Source organism: Strigops habroptila, chromosome 1 (assembly GCF_004027225.2).
Source record: "Strigops habroptila isolate Jane chromosome 1, bStrHab1.2.pri, whole genome shotgun sequence".
NCBI lineage: Eukaryota > Metazoa > Chordata > Aves > Psittaciformes > Psittacidae > Strigops > Strigops habroptila.
The window spans coordinates 140,969,964-140,993,290 of record NC_044277.2 but is presented as its reverse complement, the minus strand read 5'-3'; the positions used below and the strand labels follow the sequence as shown (position 1 = coordinate 140,993,290).

At 40.5% G+C, this 23,327-nt stretch overlaps 1 protein-coding gene across 1 annotated transcript in view; it reads right to left on the bottom strand.

The window, feature by feature from the left end:
* Window positions 1-4,414: 4,414 nt before the first annotated feature.
* The window catches only part of ANO10 (anoctamin 10), a 128,061-nt gene continuing 109,148 nt past the window's right edge, over window positions 4,415-23,327 (bottom strand). Inside the window, exon 13 of the mRNA XM_030489085.1 lies at window positions 4,415-5,311. Within this exon, the coding sequence (XP_030344945.1) occupies window positions 5,276-5,311 (36 nt within the window). The 3' untranslated portion in view covers window positions 4,415-5,275. The remainder of the gene's footprint in view (window positions 5,312-23,327) is intronic.

Below are 23,327 nucleotides of genomic sequence, written 5' to 3'. Positions count from 1 at the left end.
CATGGGAGAGGGGAGCACCTCCACCCACTGCTGCAGCTCTTGGGGAAAGGGGTGTGCTTCACCTGCCTCAGGGTTCCCTTGTTAGATGAAGGGTGAGTTGTACAGCCCTTTCCTGATCTGCAGAGGTGCTCTGTCAACTAGTACTGATTTATTGTGAAGATGCAAGTTGAAGTTCCACCAGTATAGACTGTTTTTAACCCAAACCTAACCCAGTATTATTCTTGTTTGCCATGTAAAATAGGTAATGGTAAAAACCCAAATGTTAGCATCTGTGCTGCTCCACTGTAGAACTGGGGCATGCTGACTGCACACCAAGTGCCAAGGCTGCACCCAAGATCCAACACTGCAGTGTAAGAGGCAGCTCCGCCTGCGTGCACCCACTGCTCTGCTCCTGCTGTCACAGGTAACACCATCCCTGCAGTTAATTCCACCTTGTTACAGCAACTGCTTCACAGAGTCCGTCTTACCACAGTGCCCCGCGCTGCAGTGCTCAGGCTCCGCGTGCTGGAAAGCCTCTGCTCCTGAGCAGAGTCAGCACAGACCACAGCAAACAACTGCAACACCGAAGCTCACGTAAAGGACTGTGCTCTTGCCCTCCTCCTCACTTGTGCCCTGCTGTGCCTTAATGTGCTGCTTATTGCTGTGTTTCTTCCAGCGCCCTGCACGGAGAGGGCAGGCGCTGGCGTGCGAAGTGCTGGGCTGATCTGCGGGGTTCTGGGAATGTCTCCAGTGCCCCCATGGAGCCATCTCTGGTGAGCTGCAACTGGGGCCACTCAGCACCACCAGCTCTTCTGCAGGGATGTGACTGCTCAGGAAACAAGAGCTGTAACCAGCCAGGGACAGCACGGACACCAGGTGCTTGGCACACTCACCAGGATTAATGGCATTTAGCAGATTAGGTACTTACACACAATTAACGTGTGATTGCTTTATGATGGGCTAGTTGTGTGAGGCTGTACCCACAGGCTCTTGCAGCTGGGACCTTTGCCACTGCTGGTGATTGAGCTTCCCAACTCGGGCCAAAGCAAACAGGTTGGAGGTGGGAGTGGGCACGGAGCCACCAAGGACCTAACAGAGCCAGGACTGTGCCGGAGCGAGGAAAGGGGTGACAAATCTTGTATCACCTGCCTTTTTATGACAACAGGGCCAAGCAGCAGCACCTCAGCAGTTGGTACATGCAGTAATCTCTCATTAGACAGCTGGTTATAGAGCAATCCCAGGGTACATGGCCAGCAATAACCAGAGACCAGGGGCAAACCAGGATGTCCTAAACATTAGAGACAGCCAAGGCACCCTGACAGCCTTTCCCATATACAGTTTACGTGGATGAATCAGATCTGTCTGTCATTAATTCCTGACTACAACTTGCTGTCAGTAAAAGTGTTTGAGTAATAACACCTCGACGTGACTGTACTTGGGAAAGAGTAACAGTGACTCACCTGTCGAGCGGGCCCTGGCTGAAGCCAGCTTGGCTCCCTCATGTATGGACAGCGTGGGCTGCGTTGCCCTTCTCCGGAGCCATGGCTACTCCCCCTCTGAAGAACAGCCTCTGGCTGCTTTGTTTCTGAGCTTAAAACTGTAATTATTTGTAACAAGGTGACTCAGTTGAGCCTATGGGTGTGCATTACAAATGACATCGATTTCTGTAAGTCAAGAACCCTGACTTGGTGACAAAGCAAGGTCTATTATACTCAGGGAAAAAAAATCCAGATGATGTCTGTTTACTTTCCCAGATGGTAAAGGAATTACACTGCATGAAAAATGTAATGCTTTAGAGGATCTGTAAAGCATGGGGGTTTTGTAAGGACTTGACAAGGCTCTCAGACGTGTCATGTCAGAGCTCCTTAGCAATTAATTTCAGCAAGCCCTTGTGTAACATCCTCCTCTTCCCTCCCTCTCTCTACTCTCTCTTGAGAAATGCCGGGCTGGGAGAGGAAGAGGGGAAGGATCTGTTTTCCTCTCTTGGCTCTTGTGTGCCACAGGCCTGGGAGAGGTTCAGCTCAGCACTCTACACCTGGAAGCCAGGAGGAAGGGCTGATGAGATCTCTCAGGCCATGCCCAGGACCGCCTGCGTCACACCACGATGACAGGAGCCATCACTGCTGTGTTTAATACTCAGCAGCGGGTGCAGAGATCTCTCCCTGCCCGAGGGCATCGGTCTGCAGGGCTGACAGGCAAGTTGCTGGGCTCTGCTGACAGCCTCCAGGCTGAGGCATGGGACAGGGATCCTGGGGAAGGCACATGGTGGCAGTAGCCATGGCTCCCACTGGCTTTGCTTATTGGCATAAGGAAGTAAACTCTCAATCAGTGCAAGGCTCTCAATGAGAGTTGAGATCAAATCCCTCAGGTCTAGATAGGCTAAAGTACCCAGAATTGCTTTCCTGCCTACAGAGAAACCTTTCCTCATGTAATATTCCCAGTGTTTTCCTCTTCTACTGTTCTCAAGTCCACAGGAGGTTCTGCAGGTCCCTAAGTACAGTAGAGATCTTGAGTCAGCAGATCCCTCAGAAGAAGACAAAACACTTAACCAGGAACCACACACCTCTGACCCAGTGGCTTTTTTTCCTTTCACTCCAGTGTCTCTCCCCTGTAGCCCACCGTGCCCTTCTCTGTTGCACCTTGAGAAAACCATACCAACGGCCTCCTGTCAGTTCTGTGCCAGCGAGACCTGAGCATGGGACACAGCTACACAGACTAAGAGCACACATTCAGATTACACAGCTTGTGAATGGCAGTTATGGTAAATATCTTATTTATGCTTCCTAATATTTTCATCTGAAAACAGATTTTTGTCTGGAAGTTTCATCGCTGGCATCCCACAGTTTTTACAGACTGAAAGAAAGCAGCAGAAAGAAAACAAAATAGAGACGGAAGCACAGACAGAAACAATTTTTCTCTCAAATGAGAAATGAAAATAGATGACACCATGAATGTAAAAACCAAAAACCAGGATGAAACCAATATTAAACAGTATGAAATACAGAAACACACACACGCAGCCCGGTAAAAGGACAGAGTAGTATACAGAGGAAGATAAATTTCAGTTCAGTGATGAAATGTTACTTGGCAATACACAGGTAATATTCCTCAGCAAGCTAAAGTGTCCGCTCTCCAGGACAGAAACACCCTCTGTTGTAACTGTAGCATCTTTCTTTGCTCTAAACCAAGAATCTCCCCGCATCTAGCGCAAACTAACAATAAAACAAAGAATTCCTATACTGCTGACCCATGCTGTGGAAGGTCATATTCCTCCATACCCACTAGCTTTAGGAGGAGAATCCATATAAACAACTGTATTATCCCCATTCGTAGACAAGGAAACTAAATGGAAGTGAAAGGATTTGCACCAGGCAAGGGCAACAGCTAACGTTCATCATGGCACCAGGTACTTAAACCTTACTAGAGATTTTCCTATGGAAAATAGGAGAACGAAAGGACCTCAAGGACAACCACAAAGTCAATTTGCAGAAATCTACCTTTTTTTTTACATGACCACAGTCAAGACACGACTCGATTCCTTTTCTAACCCATCTCCGAAAATTATTCCAGACACCTGATACAGCTGCCGTCAGCAAAACAGACCAACTTTACACTCACAAACCAGCACAGATTAGCAGAATCCCTTCAAAATGGCTCTGAAAAGCTCACAAGAACATTTTCCACCAGGAACCCATCCCACGGATTTCTCCTCTCCTGAACTGTTCGCACAAACACAGACTAAGCAGCACAAGCAAAACTTGAGCAAACGTGAAGCTACTTCAGATCAAGTGGGCAGGAAACTGCAAAGCTGAGGAGCTTTCATGGAGAACATGCTGGTCCTCTCCTCAGAAAAGCTTCAGGTTTGGGATCTCTGCAGTGCTGTAGGAAGGGTGATGTGCTCCCCTAGAGATCCCTGCCACAACCCTGCCACGGCTCCAGGAACAGGCTGTGAAAGAGCAGCAGCCCGTGAGGTACCCTTGAAATAGCAGCAGTGTGGGGGATGCATGGTGGGGGAGCAAGAACGGAGCTGTGGCATGGATTTGCTCCTCTTCCCAAGGGAATGGAGTCGTTCCTTACTGGGTCATGCTTGCAGAGTCTGAGAAACGCTAATTTTAAACTCCAGACAGAATACATTATTCTGGCTTAGTTAGATCACTGCTGTGGCAGGAATCTGAAATGTGCAAAGTTGGCAAATACCTTTATTACTGTAGCAGCAGATTTTTCCAAACAGAACTCTACTACTATTGCATAGAGGTAAGGTATATCTACCAAAGATGAAGGTCACAGCAGGAGAAAATAAACTGTCTCAAGGTCACAGGAGCAAACACTGTAGATTTTGGACCTAGTATTGTCAGAAAACAATGAAACATTAGGAAAACTACGTTGTTGTGAAGCACAAGGAATAAAATCAGATATTCACTACATACACAAGTACTTGTGTATCAAGTGCCAAGTTTAATTGATCTGTTACTATCAGTTCATTTAACCAGCAGATCCATTCATACAACACTGCAGTTCAAAATCAAGGGAAATGATACCAAAATCTAGTGTAAATTAAAAAATAAATACCCTTCATAAATTACTGAACAGCAATCTGCTTCCCACTGAATGCGTTTCACCCAGCTTTCGAAAAGGTTTTAGCTGAGGCTTATTTGGATAGCTAGCACACAGGGGATATATAATGCATACTTTATAATAGTTATGTTCAACTATTTCTCATATCATATAAGGAACCAACATGTATTTCATTATGTGATATATAAAACGTTTAAATTAATTTGCTAGGTGCAAACAGTAGCTAATAAGCAAGTCTGAAATAATACAGGATTGATAAGCTATTGTAATAAAGGAACAAAAGGGGCAATAACCCCAAAATGACAAAACACTGAATTAAATACTAGTCAACCTTCTTGGTTTTTTTCCTTTTACAAAGTTGTAGTTGGAAACTCTAGTGAGCTTCTGGATGCTTGCTCACAGGATCTGGTTTCAATCATTTGAAGCACAGTGAGCCTGGCGGATCTCAACCAGACCTAGTATAAGCTGGAGTGCTTTATTTGGTTGCATATATTGCATATATTTCACTAACGGTTGCATATAAGAAACAAAGAGAGCAGGAGAAAATACCTTTTTTTACAGTGTCAGGCAAAAAATATTTACCAAGTGTCCTATAGGCAGGTGCCACCTACTCACTAGATGGTGAGTGCATGCTCTGAGCGCTACACATCCTCATAAACAAACGCCCAAGCGGTGCTGGCATCCACATGTGACTGCTTTAGTCATCCTCATTCCTTCATGTTTACTCCTTCAGTGACTCAACCACGAGCTTCATTTGCTGTGACAGAAGGGGAGAGAGAAAAGGTAAACTGCGTGCAGGGGCAGCATGATGAGTTGCGCAGACCAGTAGAATCTGAAAGCAGACACTTCTGAACCAGCTGAACAATAAAACCACACAAAAACATGAACTCCAGATTTGAAACTAAACCTGCACATCTGTTGTGCCTGACTTCTACAAAGGACACACTTTTAACACAGGTATCGCTTTTTCCACCAAAAGATTCAGCAAATGTTGATGCAATTTGTATGTTAATGGATTATTTTTGTGATGAATAATGTCTTATGCTGAAATTACCCCTTCTCCCCGAGGCTCATGATGGGGGGAGCTGCTGCAAGAATGGCAACATGAAAAGCTGGAGAAAATCACTGCTACGTGGGAACTGTCTTCTGCCCCTCTAGGTAGTACCTGCACTCAGGACAGTGCACTGTGCAGACTGGCATCGCCACTGCTGCTCTTGGGACTCCCAACCTCTATCTGTGGTCAGGCCTGCGTGTGCCCAGGGGAACTGGCAGCCACTTCATCCCTCCTTAGGCAGCACTGACTGTTCCCTAAGCAGCAGCAGTAAGCACAGACAGGTACTGCTGATGGGCTTCACTGGAAATCCACCCTTGCATTTAGGAAGACGTCTCTACCAGGCTGGAATTAAGGATGCTTCTCTCTGAATCACAGATTTACTTATTAAAACACAGGACACTCCTTTGAGACAAATTCAGACAAGTAAAATGCTCACTACAATGAAGGACTGTGATACCAGACTCTCAGACACAAATGGGATTAAAAATGAAATTACTTATCATTACTTCCTACAGCAAACATTCATTCTGAAGACACGAATGCAATTTGCTTAGTCAGCAAGAGAATCTACCTACTGGGCAAGCGGTATGCACACTTTTAAGGCACATTCTTAGAGATGTAAAATTTAAGTTCACTGTGAAGTTTTCAATGCTGCAGAAGGGTTTCGATTTAAGTCAGTTAGCCTTAAATATTTAAGGTTTTGAAGGACCTTAAAAGGACAGTGAACTACTGACATAACGTTGCCCCAACTGCACGAATGTTAAGCTGTAACTCTTCTTCAGTATTTCTGTGTTGCCCCCATTTTTTCTTCTTTTGCTGTTGAATTGAACAAAAACATCCTGTGATATAAGAGAGAGGAAACAGGCTGCTATGGTGATATGTGTTATTTACAATCCTGTTGTTAACCATTATTGTTTTCATCACCTTAGGACATCACCAGAGAGATCTCAACGTGAAACCAGAATAACAATTCCAGGTGTTGAAAATACCTGCTGAGAAACCAGAGCCACTCTTTGAAGCTTCTTGTTGAAGAGGATGTTTCATAATACAGAATTAACAGAGGCAATAAAAACGGAGTTTAAACTGTGCCAAAGGCGTTTCTCACACACCACCTGGGGCTACCAGCTAAGGGTCTTGCAACATCTGGAAGGCTGGAAACCACCCTGATACACAAAGAAGTAATTACAGTGACTTAAATCCACAAAGAAAAAGGCTGAGAGACAACAGTCAAAGGAAGGAGACTACATGGAGACCAGCCCAAGGGACAGGGTGAGGAGCAAAGGCAAGGAGATGCTGGAATTCAGGAGGCCATAGGCTGGTGTCTGGCACAACTGCCTTCTTCAAGGCAATTCTGGCAGATATGGAGAGAAAAAGACTGGACATGAAAAAATGTGAGTGATCATATGAAGAAATAACGTATGCAGCTTCCAACTCCTAAGCAGCTGTGTAATTTCCATACCATCCACCCAGTGGTGGATGGACATGTGCTTCTGAGTTAAACTTCTTCACTGGATGCTTGAACTTGATTTTATGCAAATGCCCCAGTACATATGAGCTATTAGAAAGACAAATACCTAATAACGGTATTAAAAAAAAATGGAGAAAGGAAATTGCAAATAGAGTGGACACTTTAATTCAATTTCTATCCCATAACAAGGATACCAGATTGCTTTAACACAGCACTTTCTATCTTTCCTTTGCTGCTAGTCTGTGCCTGAACCCACTCCAAAACATTACTCTGCATGATAAACCCCACCTACAATAACTCTTCTTTGCCATTTTTATCTGTATTTCCATGCCATCTATAAGGGAAGTAGAATTAATTTGTGATACAAATATTTATACGCTTCTCCATAGCAACAGTGCAGAAAAAAAGCCATAGCTACATGGTGGAATACAGATTCCTCTCCTGCATCCTGATTCACTTACGTAAATAAATGTCTGTATAAAACTACAGCACCTTAATTGAAGTGACTTCAAACCCTATTGTAAAAACATTAAACAGATACAGAAGACAGCAACTCAATTCAGTTCGTGATTCATCAAATTCAAACCTAATTCTCTGATTTTAGAATGATTTTCTAAATTCTGAGTGGTGTTGTAATTATACAGGGATTGATGAGGAATGCAGGGAACTGGAAAAGGGATTTTTATTCTCTCATTTCTGCAGGGCTTGCTGGAGTCTGAAAAAAAACCCAAGCCCATGACTATTAACTGTGAGTAGATGGCAGTCTGTCCAAAAATTCTGTACATGCGGCACTACCATCACTTATTTTTTAAGGCCCTCCTAATTTTAATTAACTAACTAACCAGCTAATCTTATGCTAGTATTCTCTTACAATGGCAATCTTACGCTAGTATATTTAAAATGTATGACAAACAAACAAATTTCCCAGCTTCTTCAGTGGGCCAGTGAGTAGGAAAAGCTCTCAAAATAGCTTCACATGCTGCCATGGCATACCAGCCTGGGCAAAACCAGTCCAAATCCAGTCACTCTCATATTTCAGGAAATGAATCATTAGCAGCGTGAGAACCCTGAGAGCTGCATATTTAATTTCTTCTTTATAATTTCTAATACCAAAACATTTTTGGCAGCTCCCCTCAAAGCCATCACTTCAGCAAGCAACATGTGGTGGCACCATTAGGCAGTGAAATTCTTTGCCAAGTTCAGGCTGAAGGATTTTTAAATTTTCTTTTCTTTTACTGTGAAAGGAAACGTTCCTTTTTACTGGGAAAATATTTCTCTGGGACAACATATGGCAAAGGGAGTGTATTTTTTCTCTGATACTGAGAAAGCAAACTGACAAGGTATGTTTTTAAGATCACCTCTCCCCTGATGGCCCCAAGATCTGTGGGACTGAGTTAACTACTCTTCCATCAGATCAACTTTTTTTTTTTTGTAAGTTTTAACAGTATCTTAAAAATATAGAAAAGGAGATATTAAAATCTACACAATCTATTTTTCAAACCCGCTAGATATATAATGACAATGAAAAACAATGCTCCGTTGAGGGGTATTGAAAACTGACCAGAGGCATTAGTTCAGAAATGAGTTGGCACAAGAAACTATTCTTCATTTAGTATCAGCTGAGGGTTACTAGAGAAAGGTTCATGCTTCTGTTTTGCAAATGAGGTGGCTGGTGCAGGACAACTGATGGTGCATCCCTGCTCCCTGCCAAGCTAGGCCTGGCTCTGTGCAGCACTTAGGATCACTCTGTGAGGCTGCACCAACTCAATTGTCTGTTTTTAGCAGCACACTTAACGACACTGCATGCAATACATAAGTGAAGCACACTTAAACTAATGTTAGTTTATTGTAGTGGGGCTATAGTGCAGTTTATTCTAAAATTCTACATTTAGGAATCGCTCTAAATGTTTGTCTGCTGTAATTCAATACATTTGCTATTTCCATTTTATTAAGTTCAAATTTCTTTGTAAAGCACACATAATGTAATTAGACAGTACTTTCACTGGAAATAGCAAAAATTCTTCAATGTGGTTTACAAATAGGCCTTACCAATTATTTAGATTTCACTACATTTCAGCATCAAATATTCTGAAAGCACTTTAATAAAACATAACAGATACTTTCACACCACAAATGCAGTTGCACACCAAACCTGGAAATCAGGCTACTGTTCACAGCCAGAAACACAACTTTTAGTACACAGGGTCCTAAAGTGTGTAGTTATAAAGGCTGGTAAGTCTCCAGTTAGAGGGTCCACAGAAGTCTGATCTTGTGATTTAGCACAACAAACACTACTACTTAATATACGTAAGTAAAAGAAATAGCTACAAAGATGAACTAACAGAAATACATGGTAACACCACAGACCTCAACTAAAGCAGAACCAGTTGAGTTGCTGACAGATTAACCACCAGCAGCAAGGGGCCGGTTCAATCCACAGCCTCACTGGTAGTCCAGCTGGTTTCTGCATGGCATGAGAACTGTAGCCCACCTTCATTTTCAAACTGTGCACACAGAGCTCACAGACAATGGGATGATTTGCTTTGTAAGGCTGCTTTGAGCAAAGACATCATATTCCCAGGTGTGAAGCCTCATTCTGCCCCTGCAGCTGAGAAGCGTGCACTCCCCTTCACAAACCCTGCCCTGCAAACCCATCTGTGACCTTCCTTCTGCACAGGAGGATGACAGAGGTAACCCAGCATCTCTGCTGTTACCAGTGCTCGTTTCACACACACTCATCATCTAATCAGACACACTCCACTCTCCCGTATGGTTTCTATGGGACAGCCAACATTTTATTAAGTAGCTCACGGTCTTTGCATTCCTCACTTCTGTTGTCTGTTTGATGTTAATTTCTTGCTGAGCCCTGTGTCAAATGCTTAGAAGACTGTTATTCTCCAGTTATGCTCGGTCCTGGTATTCTCTAACTATTCTCAATTTTACCACTGTGTGTGTTAACACCAACTGCCAATGCAACAACAACCTGAGGAAAACAATTTGAAAAAATCAAAAGCATTTAGAAGTGAAAAATCAATGAAACCAGGAGTTAATGACCCACTGCTTGATGCTTTTCCATACGCACACTTAACATACATATTTGTATATATGAAGAACAGACATGCAAATAGCCCCATAGTTAAATACAAAAATGACATAAAGGCAGATGTTTCTTATCAGCAACTCCATTTTCTGCTTTTCCTGTATTCACCATGTAGAACAGCTCATTAGCAGTTTACTGTTACTGTTACATAGTTATCTTTCCCACTTTCTCAAATTATTTATAGTATGAAAACATGATGGATATATATGAAAATTATCTCCTAATGGTGAACAGTCACATCAAAAGTAGTTTCTTGGGCCTTGAGCTGTTTGCTGACAACTGCAAGAACTGTATCAGCTTAATCTGTAAGTACCAGCCAGCTACAGTAGCGGCAAATTAACACCCACTTCAAAGCTCAGTTAGCCTCTTCCACATCCAATATTTCATTCTGTGTAAAAGTATAAAAACTTATTTAATGGAAATTTGTTCTCACTGATAATAATGGTGGGAAGTTGTAGTAACTTCGTATCTAGAACCACAAATCTTCCCTCTAGGTTTTGTGTGGCATTAAACGCTCTCTGCAGGGAATGGAGCTGAAGGGCTTTATGTCTGGGGCAAATTTTAAGCCTCGTTTCTGACTCTGACCAGTTTTTCAGCAACCTCTTCGTTGCCATAGCTGGAGAGGATAACTGATGCTTGTTTACAATAGTGATAAACAGCTTCTATACTAGTATACTCCTGTTTATGAATTCCAGGACTTCTGTGTCATACCACACAGCCACAATATAACACTGAATGCTTACTTTCAGTAACTCATCCAGTACAACCCTCAAGTCTTCTTGACAGATATTGATTTCCAGAATGCAGTTGCCCCACTACTGAAGTGATATGACAGAAGACTTGTAGGAACACTTCCACAACTTCCTCACTTACCAGAGCCAAGACCAATAGCCTTGTGATACTGCAAATCAGAGAAAACAACTTTCTATGAAGAAAAGCCAGGCATGAGCATTAAACCACCAAAATGCAGATTTCTGACGAGAAGATGAGAAGAATTTAAACTGAAGATAACAAAGAAATGCTGAATTGTGTAGCTCTCATGAGGACTCTGTAAGCAATTACAATAATTCAACTTTTTGAAGACTGATAAGATACCAAGCACTGCACCTATTATTCTCCTTACCTCTAGGCTGCATCTGGAATACTGTGTCTAGTTTTGGGCCTGCCGGTATAAGAAGGATACTGATCAGCTTCACCGAGTCTAGGCATGGGACACTAGATGGGCAGGGAGTTGATGCACATGCTCTGTGAGAAAAGGCTGAGCCACCTGCCAATATCTACAAGGAGGTTAGCAAGGAGATGGAGCCAGGCTCTTTGCCGAGATGCACAGCAACAAAACAAGAAACAAAGTGGTCATAAAGAAATAAGCCAAACCCCACCCCATCCCCAAAATTCACAAGGATAACTAAGCACTAAGGGGTGCAGGGAGGTTTTGCAGTCTCTATCCTCAGGGGTTTTCAAGACCCAACTGGAAGAAGACCCAAGCATCCTCGTGTGAATCTGGTGTTAATCCTGCTTTGAGCAGGGTGTTGGACTAGAGACCTTCTGAGGTCCCTCCCAGGCTGAGGGATTTTTATAGTTGTTCCTACAGGAACTGTGACAGAGAAGTTTGCCTGGACTCTACAGACCTAGAGTGGGAATTTGCTGTAACAAATAGCAGATAACAGCTAACAGCAAAAAAAAAGTAATTCTGTTCTTTCCTTTCTTGTATGCTTAATTCATGACAGAATACCGAGTACAAAAAGCTAGTGTTAATGAAACAATAAGTTTGCAAAATTGCTAAGTGCAGAGTCAGGAAACTTGCAGAATCACATAATACGTCCCTTGGAGTATTGTGCCTGATTAATAGCACTGTGAGCCACAGCAGACAAAGCAACCCCACTTACAGTACATTTTTTCCCAAGATTTTTTTCTGATTTACTTCATATTGTCTCTGATTTAAATTGCAAAGTATTAATTAATACTCACTACAATATTCTTGTGATATTAGTCACTCTTTGCTGAACCTTATTGTAGTTCAGTAGATAGCACAAAAATGTGGAAATAATAGTAGAAGCCACATTAGATAGTATCGCAGTATTTTCTTCACAACTATAGCTTACATATTCTGACTTTCAGAACATTTAAATTATTTTTATCTTGTTTTAGCCCATACTTTTTAAAATTCACTTCACCATAACTGATAATTTAGTTGCAAAGTGAAAGATAAATCCACAACATTTAACAGTATGTGTGAATGCTCTCACGGATGCTGGACCAGCCTAGCAGATGCTCTCTCGTCTTTAGCTTACACAATTACCTCTCATCCAATAAGCAGCTAGTCCATAGATTTTGGAGTCAGAAACTACTGACCGGCCAGGAAAGCAATGATGCAAAAGTATCCAAAGTGACATGACCTTGATCCTGTCTTGGAGCAGAGGGGCGGGCTGCAGAGTCCTATCAGTCATATGTTTCTTTGATTTTGTGACCTGGGCCAAATAGACTTCACTACAGTTTAAGGGTGCAATCTGTTCCTAGGTTAACAGTACATTAACAATGTTTTAATGACCTCAGGGTGGGCTATGATATAATTTATTTTTTCAGGACTTTTGGTTAATGCTAATTACCAGCTTGCAGCTACTACTTACAATCAAGAAAAAATTGGTCAAACAAAATACTCCTCCTCCCTGAAGTTTAACAAGCTTATATACTAAGCAGGATGCTCCTGAGTAGGCACTTACACTTTGGAAGAGGAATACTCAGCGCTTTGAGAGTTTAACTAGACCTCTGGACAGAAACCCCATATATATGGGTATGGACATGCCTGACACCAAAGCGCAACTGCACACATGGCTGAGTTAGCCTTATACCAACTGTAACAGCAGTAACAGTGCCTGGCTAAGAACCAGGTTGCTCAGTACATCCTAATTTACTCCTTAAGCTCACGTGCTGTGCACTCACCCTGCCTCATGACTCAAAAAGGACAGCTGAGAAATAGCAAAACCAGCCAAGCAGCGTCTGAAGAAACACCAGCACCAGTGGCAAAGGACTGGAATGTGGTCTGTGGCACTGCAGTGAGACAGCCAGCACTCCTCACACTGGAATGATTTAGCTCTCAGGTGACAATAAAAACACCTCACTACAGCTTCTGAGAGAATATACATTTCAGTCTAACGTTTTCAAGACAAGCAAAGCTATGTAAGCTCTGTGCTTCCATTTTTTTCCATCTTAAGGCTGGAAGGGACCTGCTGGGTTATAGACACAAGCCTCCCTCAAGTGTAAAAACCCATGACGCAGAGATTTAGCCAGAGGAGACCACACAACTTCTATTCCAGTATTACGCATGCCAAAACCCATGCAGTTTTCGCCAACATCTTTTAACAAATTCTATTGTACAAAAGGCAGGAGACTAGTTTAACCTGTTTAATGCCACAAAAAACAGAGGAAAAATCAAAGACCATGAACACATCTCCTTCTAATCTGTGCAACAGCAGGGAATAGACTGTGAAAAGCAATTTCTCTCAAAATGAATTATGTCTAACCCTCAAAAAAAACATCCCCCACACTGCCTCATTTCCCCATAATCCCATTACTTTCTGGACACAGAAGTGGCCATCACTGGAACCCAGGCACACGAAGCTCAACATCTAAGCACCCAACTCACCAGCGCCCTGTCCACCCTCTGCTCTGCCAGTGGGCACAAAAGCATGCCCAGCCCCAGCCCAGCCAGGCTGAGTTATAACCTGGCTCACAATTCTCTCCAAATTTGTTAATTTGTGGATCTGCCCAGAGCCTGACTTGGTTTCCAAAAAACAAGTAGTAACAACAACAAACATTACTCCTCTATGCAGGGAATTTATGATGTAGTCTAGATTGAACTTGAGGTATGAAACTAAGGACCCAGCTTCAGAGACTATCTTTGGAAATTTCTGTGACCTAAATCCGATATAAATAGCAGATAAACACAGAGGGTGCGTGGCTGTGCTCTGTCCTGCCACCACACACCAGCCACAATGCAGCAAGCACAGAATCTCCACCTCTCTTGCAGTAGGCAAAAAGCTCCAGCCTGAGAGGTAAGTCAGATAACACCAGAGAAATCACACAACTGAACAGCCCATGTAGAAAATATTAAAATATACTTAAAGTATAAACCACGTTTAGAAATTAGACTTTCGCACTAAGTACTGGGCAGACACATAGCAAAAGCAACCAATTTTTTGAAGGTTTTTTTTCTAAGAAGGAATTTGCCTCTTCGTTTACCTACCATATCAACATGGAAAGTGAGTTTAATTCTAAAGTCATTGTTACCACAAAAAAAACCAACCCAAAACCAACATTTTGCTGCAGTAAAGTAGGAAAAACTATTCAATATTTAAATAATTTGGTGTAGAATTAGTCTAGATTCTACTAAAGAGCTTAATAGGTAAGGAATCCAAGACCAGCCACAGAGGGAACCTGCTAGATTATCTTTTTTGTTTTCCTCCCCTGTAGAAGCTCTCCTGCCCCAAGTACTTGGTCCTTACAATGTAATTTCCAGTAATATTTTCATTCTTCTCTTCAAAGCCAAGCTTTCTTCTACTTCCTGTGTGGGCCCTGCTGTTGCCTATTCACAGCCCAATGAGAAGTAATCAACATAGAGCTGGTAACCAATTGCTAGTTACAGTATTTTTATAAACATTCTGAAGAAACCAGTTCTACCAATTTTAAAGTGTATCAAAGGTCCCTTTGCAGATATTTTCAGAATGGCAATGGCACCAGACAGAATTCCTTCTCCACCAAAGACACCTGTGACAAGGCAAATCCCCTTCCGCCAAGTACCCTGATCCTTGGGAAGACCACGCACACATGAGTTAAACACTGGGCTAAACAAAAGTACTGATCAGTTACACGTATTGATTTGCTTTTAAAAATATAATTAAGTTGATATCTATTCGATCAGATAAAGTCATACACCTATTCAGATAAAGTCAATTACTCAAATTAGTTATGGCAGATTTATGGTTTAATCTGACTCAGGGAGTTTATTAACTAAGCACAGACAGAGGATAAGAAAATATTACGGGGACATGTAAGTTAGCTCTGCTTTTTGCTCTATCCTGGGCATCTGCTTATTGCCACTTTGGGCTTGGCCTATAGAAACCCTTCATCTCACAACCCTTATGCAGATATACACATATACAAAAAGGATACATATAGCTTATTAAACTTGCCATTTTCATTGAAGATACACAACTGGATACTAAGCATTACTCTTAGAGAACTACAGAAGATTATCTAATAAGCATGTAGGAGAGTCAGAATTAACTCTGAATTACCTTGCACAGATATTTTAAAAATGAGTATAAGGTTGGTTTGGTAGTTTCTAACTCTGCATTTCTTCAAAATGAGTAAAGTTATACCAGCTGACATAGTCCTAAATATAGGTGTATTTATAAATTACTCTGCTACGCCTGTAGTAATTTTAAACAACCTAGCACAGGGGTAAAGGTCTGGTTTCCTCAAAGGCAATGGCAAAATTCTTGCTTACTTCTGTGAAGTCAGATTTTATGTGCTTCCTATGTTATGAGTGAAGAAAATACTTTTCCTTTTTTCCAACAAATCAGTGGGAAGAACATCTCTTTGCCTCAGGTTGTTTGCTGCATTTGTTCAGAAGTGAAGAGATGTAGTGCTCATTTGGTAAAGCTCCTGTCCGTCTGCCTGCTTTTCACTAGAACAAGGTACTCCTGTGAGTTACACCAGTGAGATGCTATACTCACCAGTACCACCGTGCCCTAGGTGCTCTTCCTCCGTAGCCCCCGTTTCAGAGCTATCTGTATTGCTGTCAGGGACCCAAACAAATTGTTATGGTTTTCTGCCTCTAATACTATCATCAATTTCTTTGCAAAGCTTTATGAAGTTATTTTGCAATAAAGAGCAAGCTATGGAAAATTAAAGCTGTATAATAGCTGCTCTTTTCAGGCTGAAGAGATACAAATTTTTAAGCAGCTTTGTAACATAAAGACAAACGACAGTCTGTAGATATGTTAAATATTACTGTGTCCTCTGTTCCCGAGATCTGCTGTAGTGCCTTGGAACACCCTACAGACGGGAAAAATGTAGGACTGATTTCTCACTACTTAATTTTATTATTTTCAAGCCTTGACAACCCTATAATTCCCAGTTTCTCTCTGTTAATTTAAATTTTGTGCAAAACAATACATAAAGGCATAGGCAGATTACTTGCATTATATAAAATACATATAAATTTATAAGAATTTAATAACATTGTAATTTACTCTATATGTAATAACATTGTAATTTTAAAACTCCATATTAAAATTGTTGCCTTCTAAACAAAATACGAATAATTGCAAAAAGGGGTAAGCATACTGAAGTTATTCTTCTACTTTTTCAACCCAAACCTTGGTCTATGCAGCCTTTCCATGACAGAGTAAGTCAATTTTCATATACCTTGGTAAAACTCCTCATTTTTTTTCTGCTTTTTCTTTTCTGCCTTTTCTTTTCTGCCAAGTAATCTTGCTTTCTTTATTAAAGCATTTTGCTCCTTTTCCTTATTTATTCCTTGTTGATTCCGCATCTTGTGTTTTACTGTCCTAGTTGCACTGTCTCCCTTAGATTTTTTTCTTCCAATTGTTTCAAGCTGAGAAATCGCTCCCTTCTGCATCTAAATTCACTGGCTGGTAAGGGTCAAATCTGCTGGCAGAAGAACTGCCAAGAGGACTGGTCCCAGAGGCTGGCAGCTCCCTGGTGGGAAGAGAGCTGCACTTCTCCTCCCACTCCCATCACCCTGCTCTGCTTTTCAGGAGCGGTGGGAAGGAAAGGAGGAACAAAGTACTGCCGGCACAGCCCCACTTTGCTGCTCTGCTCTCTGGACAAAGCCTGGCAACAAACTGAAGCCTAGAAATAAATGTGTTGAACAGATATATGCTGCTTCAGTCCAGCCACCCTTCTAGACTGACCTTCTTCTTTTGCTTCAATGGAAATTAAAGCTAATGGTGCCAGCTTCAGCATGCACTGAGGGATTAACTATTGTGATGCATGTTAAATTGCCACACTAATTTAATTCTATCAGACCTCAAGGCTTTGCTTTGAAATAGTTCTTATACATTGCAAAGTGCTTTTATTGGGTACCCTGGGTTACCAGTACCATCACATTCCTATTTCTCAATTTTCATCTATGACAACAATAAATGTATTATCATCTAGCTTGCAACCACGAACATCTAAAATAATTTCTCTTCAACACATTAGCTGTAGCACATTAAACCTCTGTTCTATTGCTATAGAAACATTGTATAACATTACCATTTGTCAGAAAATATACGTTGTCTTATAAATTTTATAGTAAGACCTTTATAAAATAGGTCATTGCATCTGTCAAAAAAACCCTACATTTTAAAAAACATGCCAGTAAGTGCTGTCCAAGGACTCTAAATAAATGTTTCAGACATCATATGATTTTGCATCAGTAAAGTGAGTTAATATTACCCCATGAGTCACCTGGTTAATTCACTGTAAATTTATGTGATGGTATATGACAGAAGGTGAACACACATTTCCACAGATCCTTCAGGGCAAATCAAATACGCAAGCTGGGACAGGACAAATAATTACAAAATATTAACAAGCTGCAAAAATCCATTTTCTGCACTTTCAGCTTGGTAATACGTCAGTGCTCACATGCTCATGTTTCCTTCCTGGTGCTGGGAACAACCAGAAAGCAAAGAATGAAAATTCCATATACTATTACAGGACAAACAGAACTGCAAAAGCCATGGCAGTCAGCTACATCCTTTTCTAAAATAATAACAATAATTCACAAATGTAGCAAAAGATTTCTTCAATAATCTAAAGTAAATACCTCCCACATACTAAAAAAGAGTGCATCATTTTCCTTATTAATAGGAAATAACGGTAATTATTAGCAGCGTAAGGAAATACATCAAAGGAAAAGTGTATGCCCAGTAAAAAGAAACGGAATTGTAGGCTATGGTTTACAAGACTGCATCTACAAAAGGAGATCAAGAGCATCCACACACACAGATTCTCATTTTCTCTCTCTGTACCTGCATACTGCATCTATACCTATATAAAAATATACAGAAAAAATCAAACACATAGAAGAAAAAATAAAGACGACTTTAGCAATGCTAGTTTCATGGGAATGAGCAGTGTCGGTATAAATACTTGTATTTAAAGGGGTTATTATCACCAATATTAACAAGAGGCTATTAGGTTTTGGTTTCCATGTGCTGGTTTTTGATATATATTACTCTGTATTACTAAGTAGTAATCTCACATATAAATAACCTCCAAATAATTATATTTGAATTTTGCAATCTTATTAACTTTTGAGCAAAGAAAGGTATTGCATTGAAACCGCCATCTGCTGAACCGGCTTCTTGACTATGTTTATCTTTCTGTGACATGGGAATAATCACAAATAATATTGGAGAAAATACATAAATAACACCTTAACAGAATTTTCTCTCTTATGTAATCTGCAGAAGTTTGACTAAAAAGAAGAAGTCTTTGTCCTGTGTTAGTGAATGAATCTCTTTCCTTGATTTCTGCTGATCAGTGAAAAACTAGGAAAGAAAATACAACTCAGAATTACTAAGATGCATATAAATGCTCCTGTATTAGAAGTTTATGCAACAAACTGGAATCTCCAGAGTGGCATTAAAAATAATCTTGGTTTTGAAGCAGATATGAAAATTCTTTTGATTCGTGACATCAGCTTAATACTAATTGATACAGAAACCAAGCAGTTGCTCCCTTTAATCGTTATTCCGAAGTTTTAACTATGTTCACCGCACTTCCATGTACTTCTCAGGGAAACAACAGGATTGATCACTCCCAGAGAAGTAACTGGATGAACTAATTAACAGTTTGCTCTGATAATTTCAACATCACCAAGTTAAAAACAAGTAAGGGAAGCTCTGGGTGTGCCCCACCTGCAGAAGAAAGGTGTCATCTTACCACATGTGAAAACTTCGAGTTTCTCAACTTGGCAGACCAACTAAATTCTGGGTTTGCTCAACAGTACTTCCATAAACCCAAAGCCATCTGTCTGTCGTTTCGTTAAGATTTTACCTCACCACTGGTTATCAAATGTTACCTAAATCTGGTTAAGAACAGACCTTTCCAGCTCCCCAAAGATGACCAAGCCTTTTTCAAGAGACAGACAGACTAATTTGATAGCATCTCTCAAGTCAGAAACGAAACAGCAAATGTATTACTCTTTTACATATAGAAGAGTACTTTAAGCTTCTGAGAAAATTCATCAGCATTAGAAGATGCTCCTAAGAAACGTCATCCTTTCAGGGAAACAGGCTTCCTTAGTTTTTGAATTTATTTCAAACCACTCAAGCAAAGAGGGCACCAACATAGATCTTCTCTTCGACAAATACCCAGCAATCCCAGTTTTGTTTCAGACAGCCTTGCTCTTCCAATAGCATGTGAAGTTGTCCTTAAATATCTAGTGCTGTGTTGCTCCCAAGCTTTTTCAAGTCTTTTCTTCCTAGGTAACCAAAAGCAGTTGACAGGCAGAACTGTACAAAGCTTTTGGAACATGCATGACCAAGCAGTCGGTGATCTGTGTATGTGGCACAGATGTCCAGAAAGACCTTTGGGGCAGGAACTTAAGACTTGTGCATTTTTTTAGAGAGCTAAGGCAACAGAAGCCGTAGTGTGCACAAGCCCTCGAAGTGCTACAACTATATAAACACTGCAATATAAATAGTTACCTACCACACAGTTCTTTTGTCTCAATGTCTGACCTGAATCTTAAAAACCTGGGTTTAGTGAGCCATTCTCAGGGATGTACCATCTCCTCCTACATAACAATTACCAAAATAGCTCTGAAGACTTTTAAAATCCTGCAGCTTTTTCCTCATTCTTTCCTATCAATGGAGTCAGCATCCACACACATCTGCTAAACCTTCAAAATATTTTATTTGCATTGAAATTTAAACTCCTCCTAACATGTCTTTGAAGGAACTATGATTGGTCACATTCCTGAAAGTCTGATCAACCAATCTGGACATCATTAGAGCAACATCACTCAAAATACCATCACATTTTTTGCCTAGCTTTTTTTAGCCATGGTTTTATACTATCTATCTCCATTTACCTGCATATCAAATGTAATCAGCCTCTGTAGAAGGTAGATAGTACTGCTATGGCTGGGCCAAAAGCAACAAATGCCCATGCAGAAATGCCCTACCACGTACTGCTTATTTCTCCACACACATTCCACGGCAGTAGAAAAACAAAAGAGTATGAATTATACCATCATCTGAGGAAGCACATAAAAAGGAAAAAGAAAAGATTCTCGTAAGAAAAGCAGGGAATTGGACAAAAAAAATCACTTGGGGGGGAAGTAAGGCAGCAAAGCCTGCAAATGAGGGAAAGAAAAAAAAAAAAAAAAAAAAAAACGAACAGGGCAACTAAACTACTAAACTTCAGATTCTCCAAATGCTTCTTAGGAAGGCAAATCTTTTTCTTTTCCATCCATTTCACAGGATATACATCCATAAGCAGTGCACATTACACCCATTACTGCATGAATAACCTAGTAAACTACAGAGGAGCATAATGCTCTGAAATGATTTCTGAAGTCTTAGTTGCTGACAATAGAAAAAGGAAAAAGGTACTGTAGTAGCTTAACTTATTAAATATTCTATTTGTTTCTAGTCCTGCTTTTCCATTTAATTTTAATTTATTTTACTAAAACTTTAAGATACAAGAAAGCTTTAAAAAGTATCTGCCTGAATTTAGTTCTTTTGCCAGATATTTTCCTCCTGGCTTCTCTAATCCCTTTTATATGAGCTGGCATTTTAAAAAGCATGCTTTGATATGCAGAGCCTAACAGTTCTATTGAAACCTCCTGACAGCCTGCCTCTCAGAAGCAAAAATACATTATCTCACCAAAAGACCTGCGCTAAACAGTATTCTCTTTTGCATATAGCTACCTAGCACTGCATGCCATGTTTCTTGTAATTCACAGAACTGCACATCAGAGAACCAATGCTGAGAGTACATACAGGAGAAGTTATTCTTTTGGTTAAGCATATAGCTATTTATATAATGGTATGATGCTTTATATGTACATAAATGAATTTGGGTTTTATGAAAATTCCCTCTGAGGGAGGGAATTTCAGTCTCTTATCAAATAAGCACAGAGTGGCAACATAATACTGCTTCTGAAACAGCAATACCAAGTCTGATACATATGCAATGATGTATATATGCCTGTCTACAGAAAGCTACAGTATATGCCCCATGATTACAAAACATTTCTAGCAGAATATTATATATTTTTGTCAAGTCAATATAAGTCAGACACTTCAGTTTAATACGTATATAAGGAAGAGAAGGTTAAGGGAACCCCACTGTTGTCTACTTTCTAAATTATCTCAGAACACATTTCAGTACTTCATAATCTGTTAAAGATACAACATCCCGTCCTCTGCATTACTAATAAAAAATGGTTACTCTCAGCTTGGCAAATACACATTTCTTGCAGTTTTTACAGTGTAGGGTGTAATGAATTAACTACACCCTAGGCAATAAGCATCTAAAATATTCCCCATGCTAACTGAAAAGAATGCTGCATACTAATTAAAGAATGACATGGTCTTTGACCCTAACCATCTTTCTTTGAACACAAAACCTCCTGTATTTCCCAAATGTCAAGTCTCACTGCTTTTCCATAGAAGCATATGAGACTTCAAATGCAGCAGAAATGCTGAGTTTATAATGTACCAGAGGAGAATCAGAGAAAGACAGGAAATGCTTGTATGTTGATTGTTGTAGATATTCAGGTTAAAAAACAAACATCTTTCATGAACATATCCAGCCTCATATGGTCCACTTAATGTGCTCCCTATTTTGCTTGCATATTGAAAAAAACCCTCATATTACTGCAGCTAACCTTCTTTTATTCATTTTTCTTTGTTTAATCACTTCACAATTCAATCATTTCATAGTTCAGCTGCTGTTCCAACAAAAGATGGTCTGTAACAGATTTGCTGGCAGTCTGAACTACATGTAGGTTCTGTCCAGAATGGCATTTTCCCCAGTCTTGTGCTAGAAACAAATCTGATTCTAAAGAGAAAATGCAGTAGTAATTAAAGTACTTTATACATCCATTTCAAGTGCTTTGTGATGTATCATCCTACTCTGAGCTTCTCAATTCTTTAAATATCTGCCTTCCCCTCAGGTTTGTTCTTAATACATTCACATTTTGTAGACACACTGAATGTCACCTTCCAGGAAGACTAACTATCCTTACACAGTTTCACACTGTGGGTGCATATTCATAACGAAGGAGATAATGAATACTTTTTTGCTTATCTAGTACCTAAAGAGTTTACATGTGCTCTGTTCCCTCACACTAGACAAGAAAGGATTTGGAAGTAGGTAAACGGTAAATTTGCATATTGACAAAACACTTCTGACAACTCCAATTATTAATGGGGAGCTTCCTTCCCTGCCTTCAATGCCTGTCCACACGATCATTCACATTGTCACTGATTCAAAGCAGTATCCTCCCACATATTCACAGTTGATTAGGAGTTAGATTTGAGAGTCTTTTCAGCTGCACAGCTAACACAGGTCTGCCAAGAACAGCTTTGCTTCTGGATGTCTCTGAAAGGGAGCAGTTTGGTAATATGATAGCAAACAAGCGGGTTACTTTTCAGATGCCAGGACCACAGAATTTTCTGTGAGGTCAATGCTTTAATTTGAACACCAATGTGCGTTCCTGGGTAACTGCAGGGAAGTATCTCATTGCAAAATCTGATGACTTCTTACCCTGTCAGCATCCTTAGTGATTGGCTTATATTGAGTGTAGTTATCTTGAGTAACCAAAACATCAAAATAAAATAAAAACCTCAAGCTCAAGTGTTCTAAGCACATGTGCATCCACATTGTAATAGGCATCTGGACAAGCAAACAACAAACATAACCACACAACTTGAATTGACAAAATGAATTACTACAGAATAATCATTAAATAATTCCTCTTGAAATGTCAAGCCAGTCTCTGAATTTCAGTGGTGGACAACAACTGCCTCCTAAAATCTGCAACTTTCACACCTGAATCAGATGTTTAAAGGTCCAGGGCCATGGAGGAAAGGACCACAAAGTAACTTTCCAGCTACCAG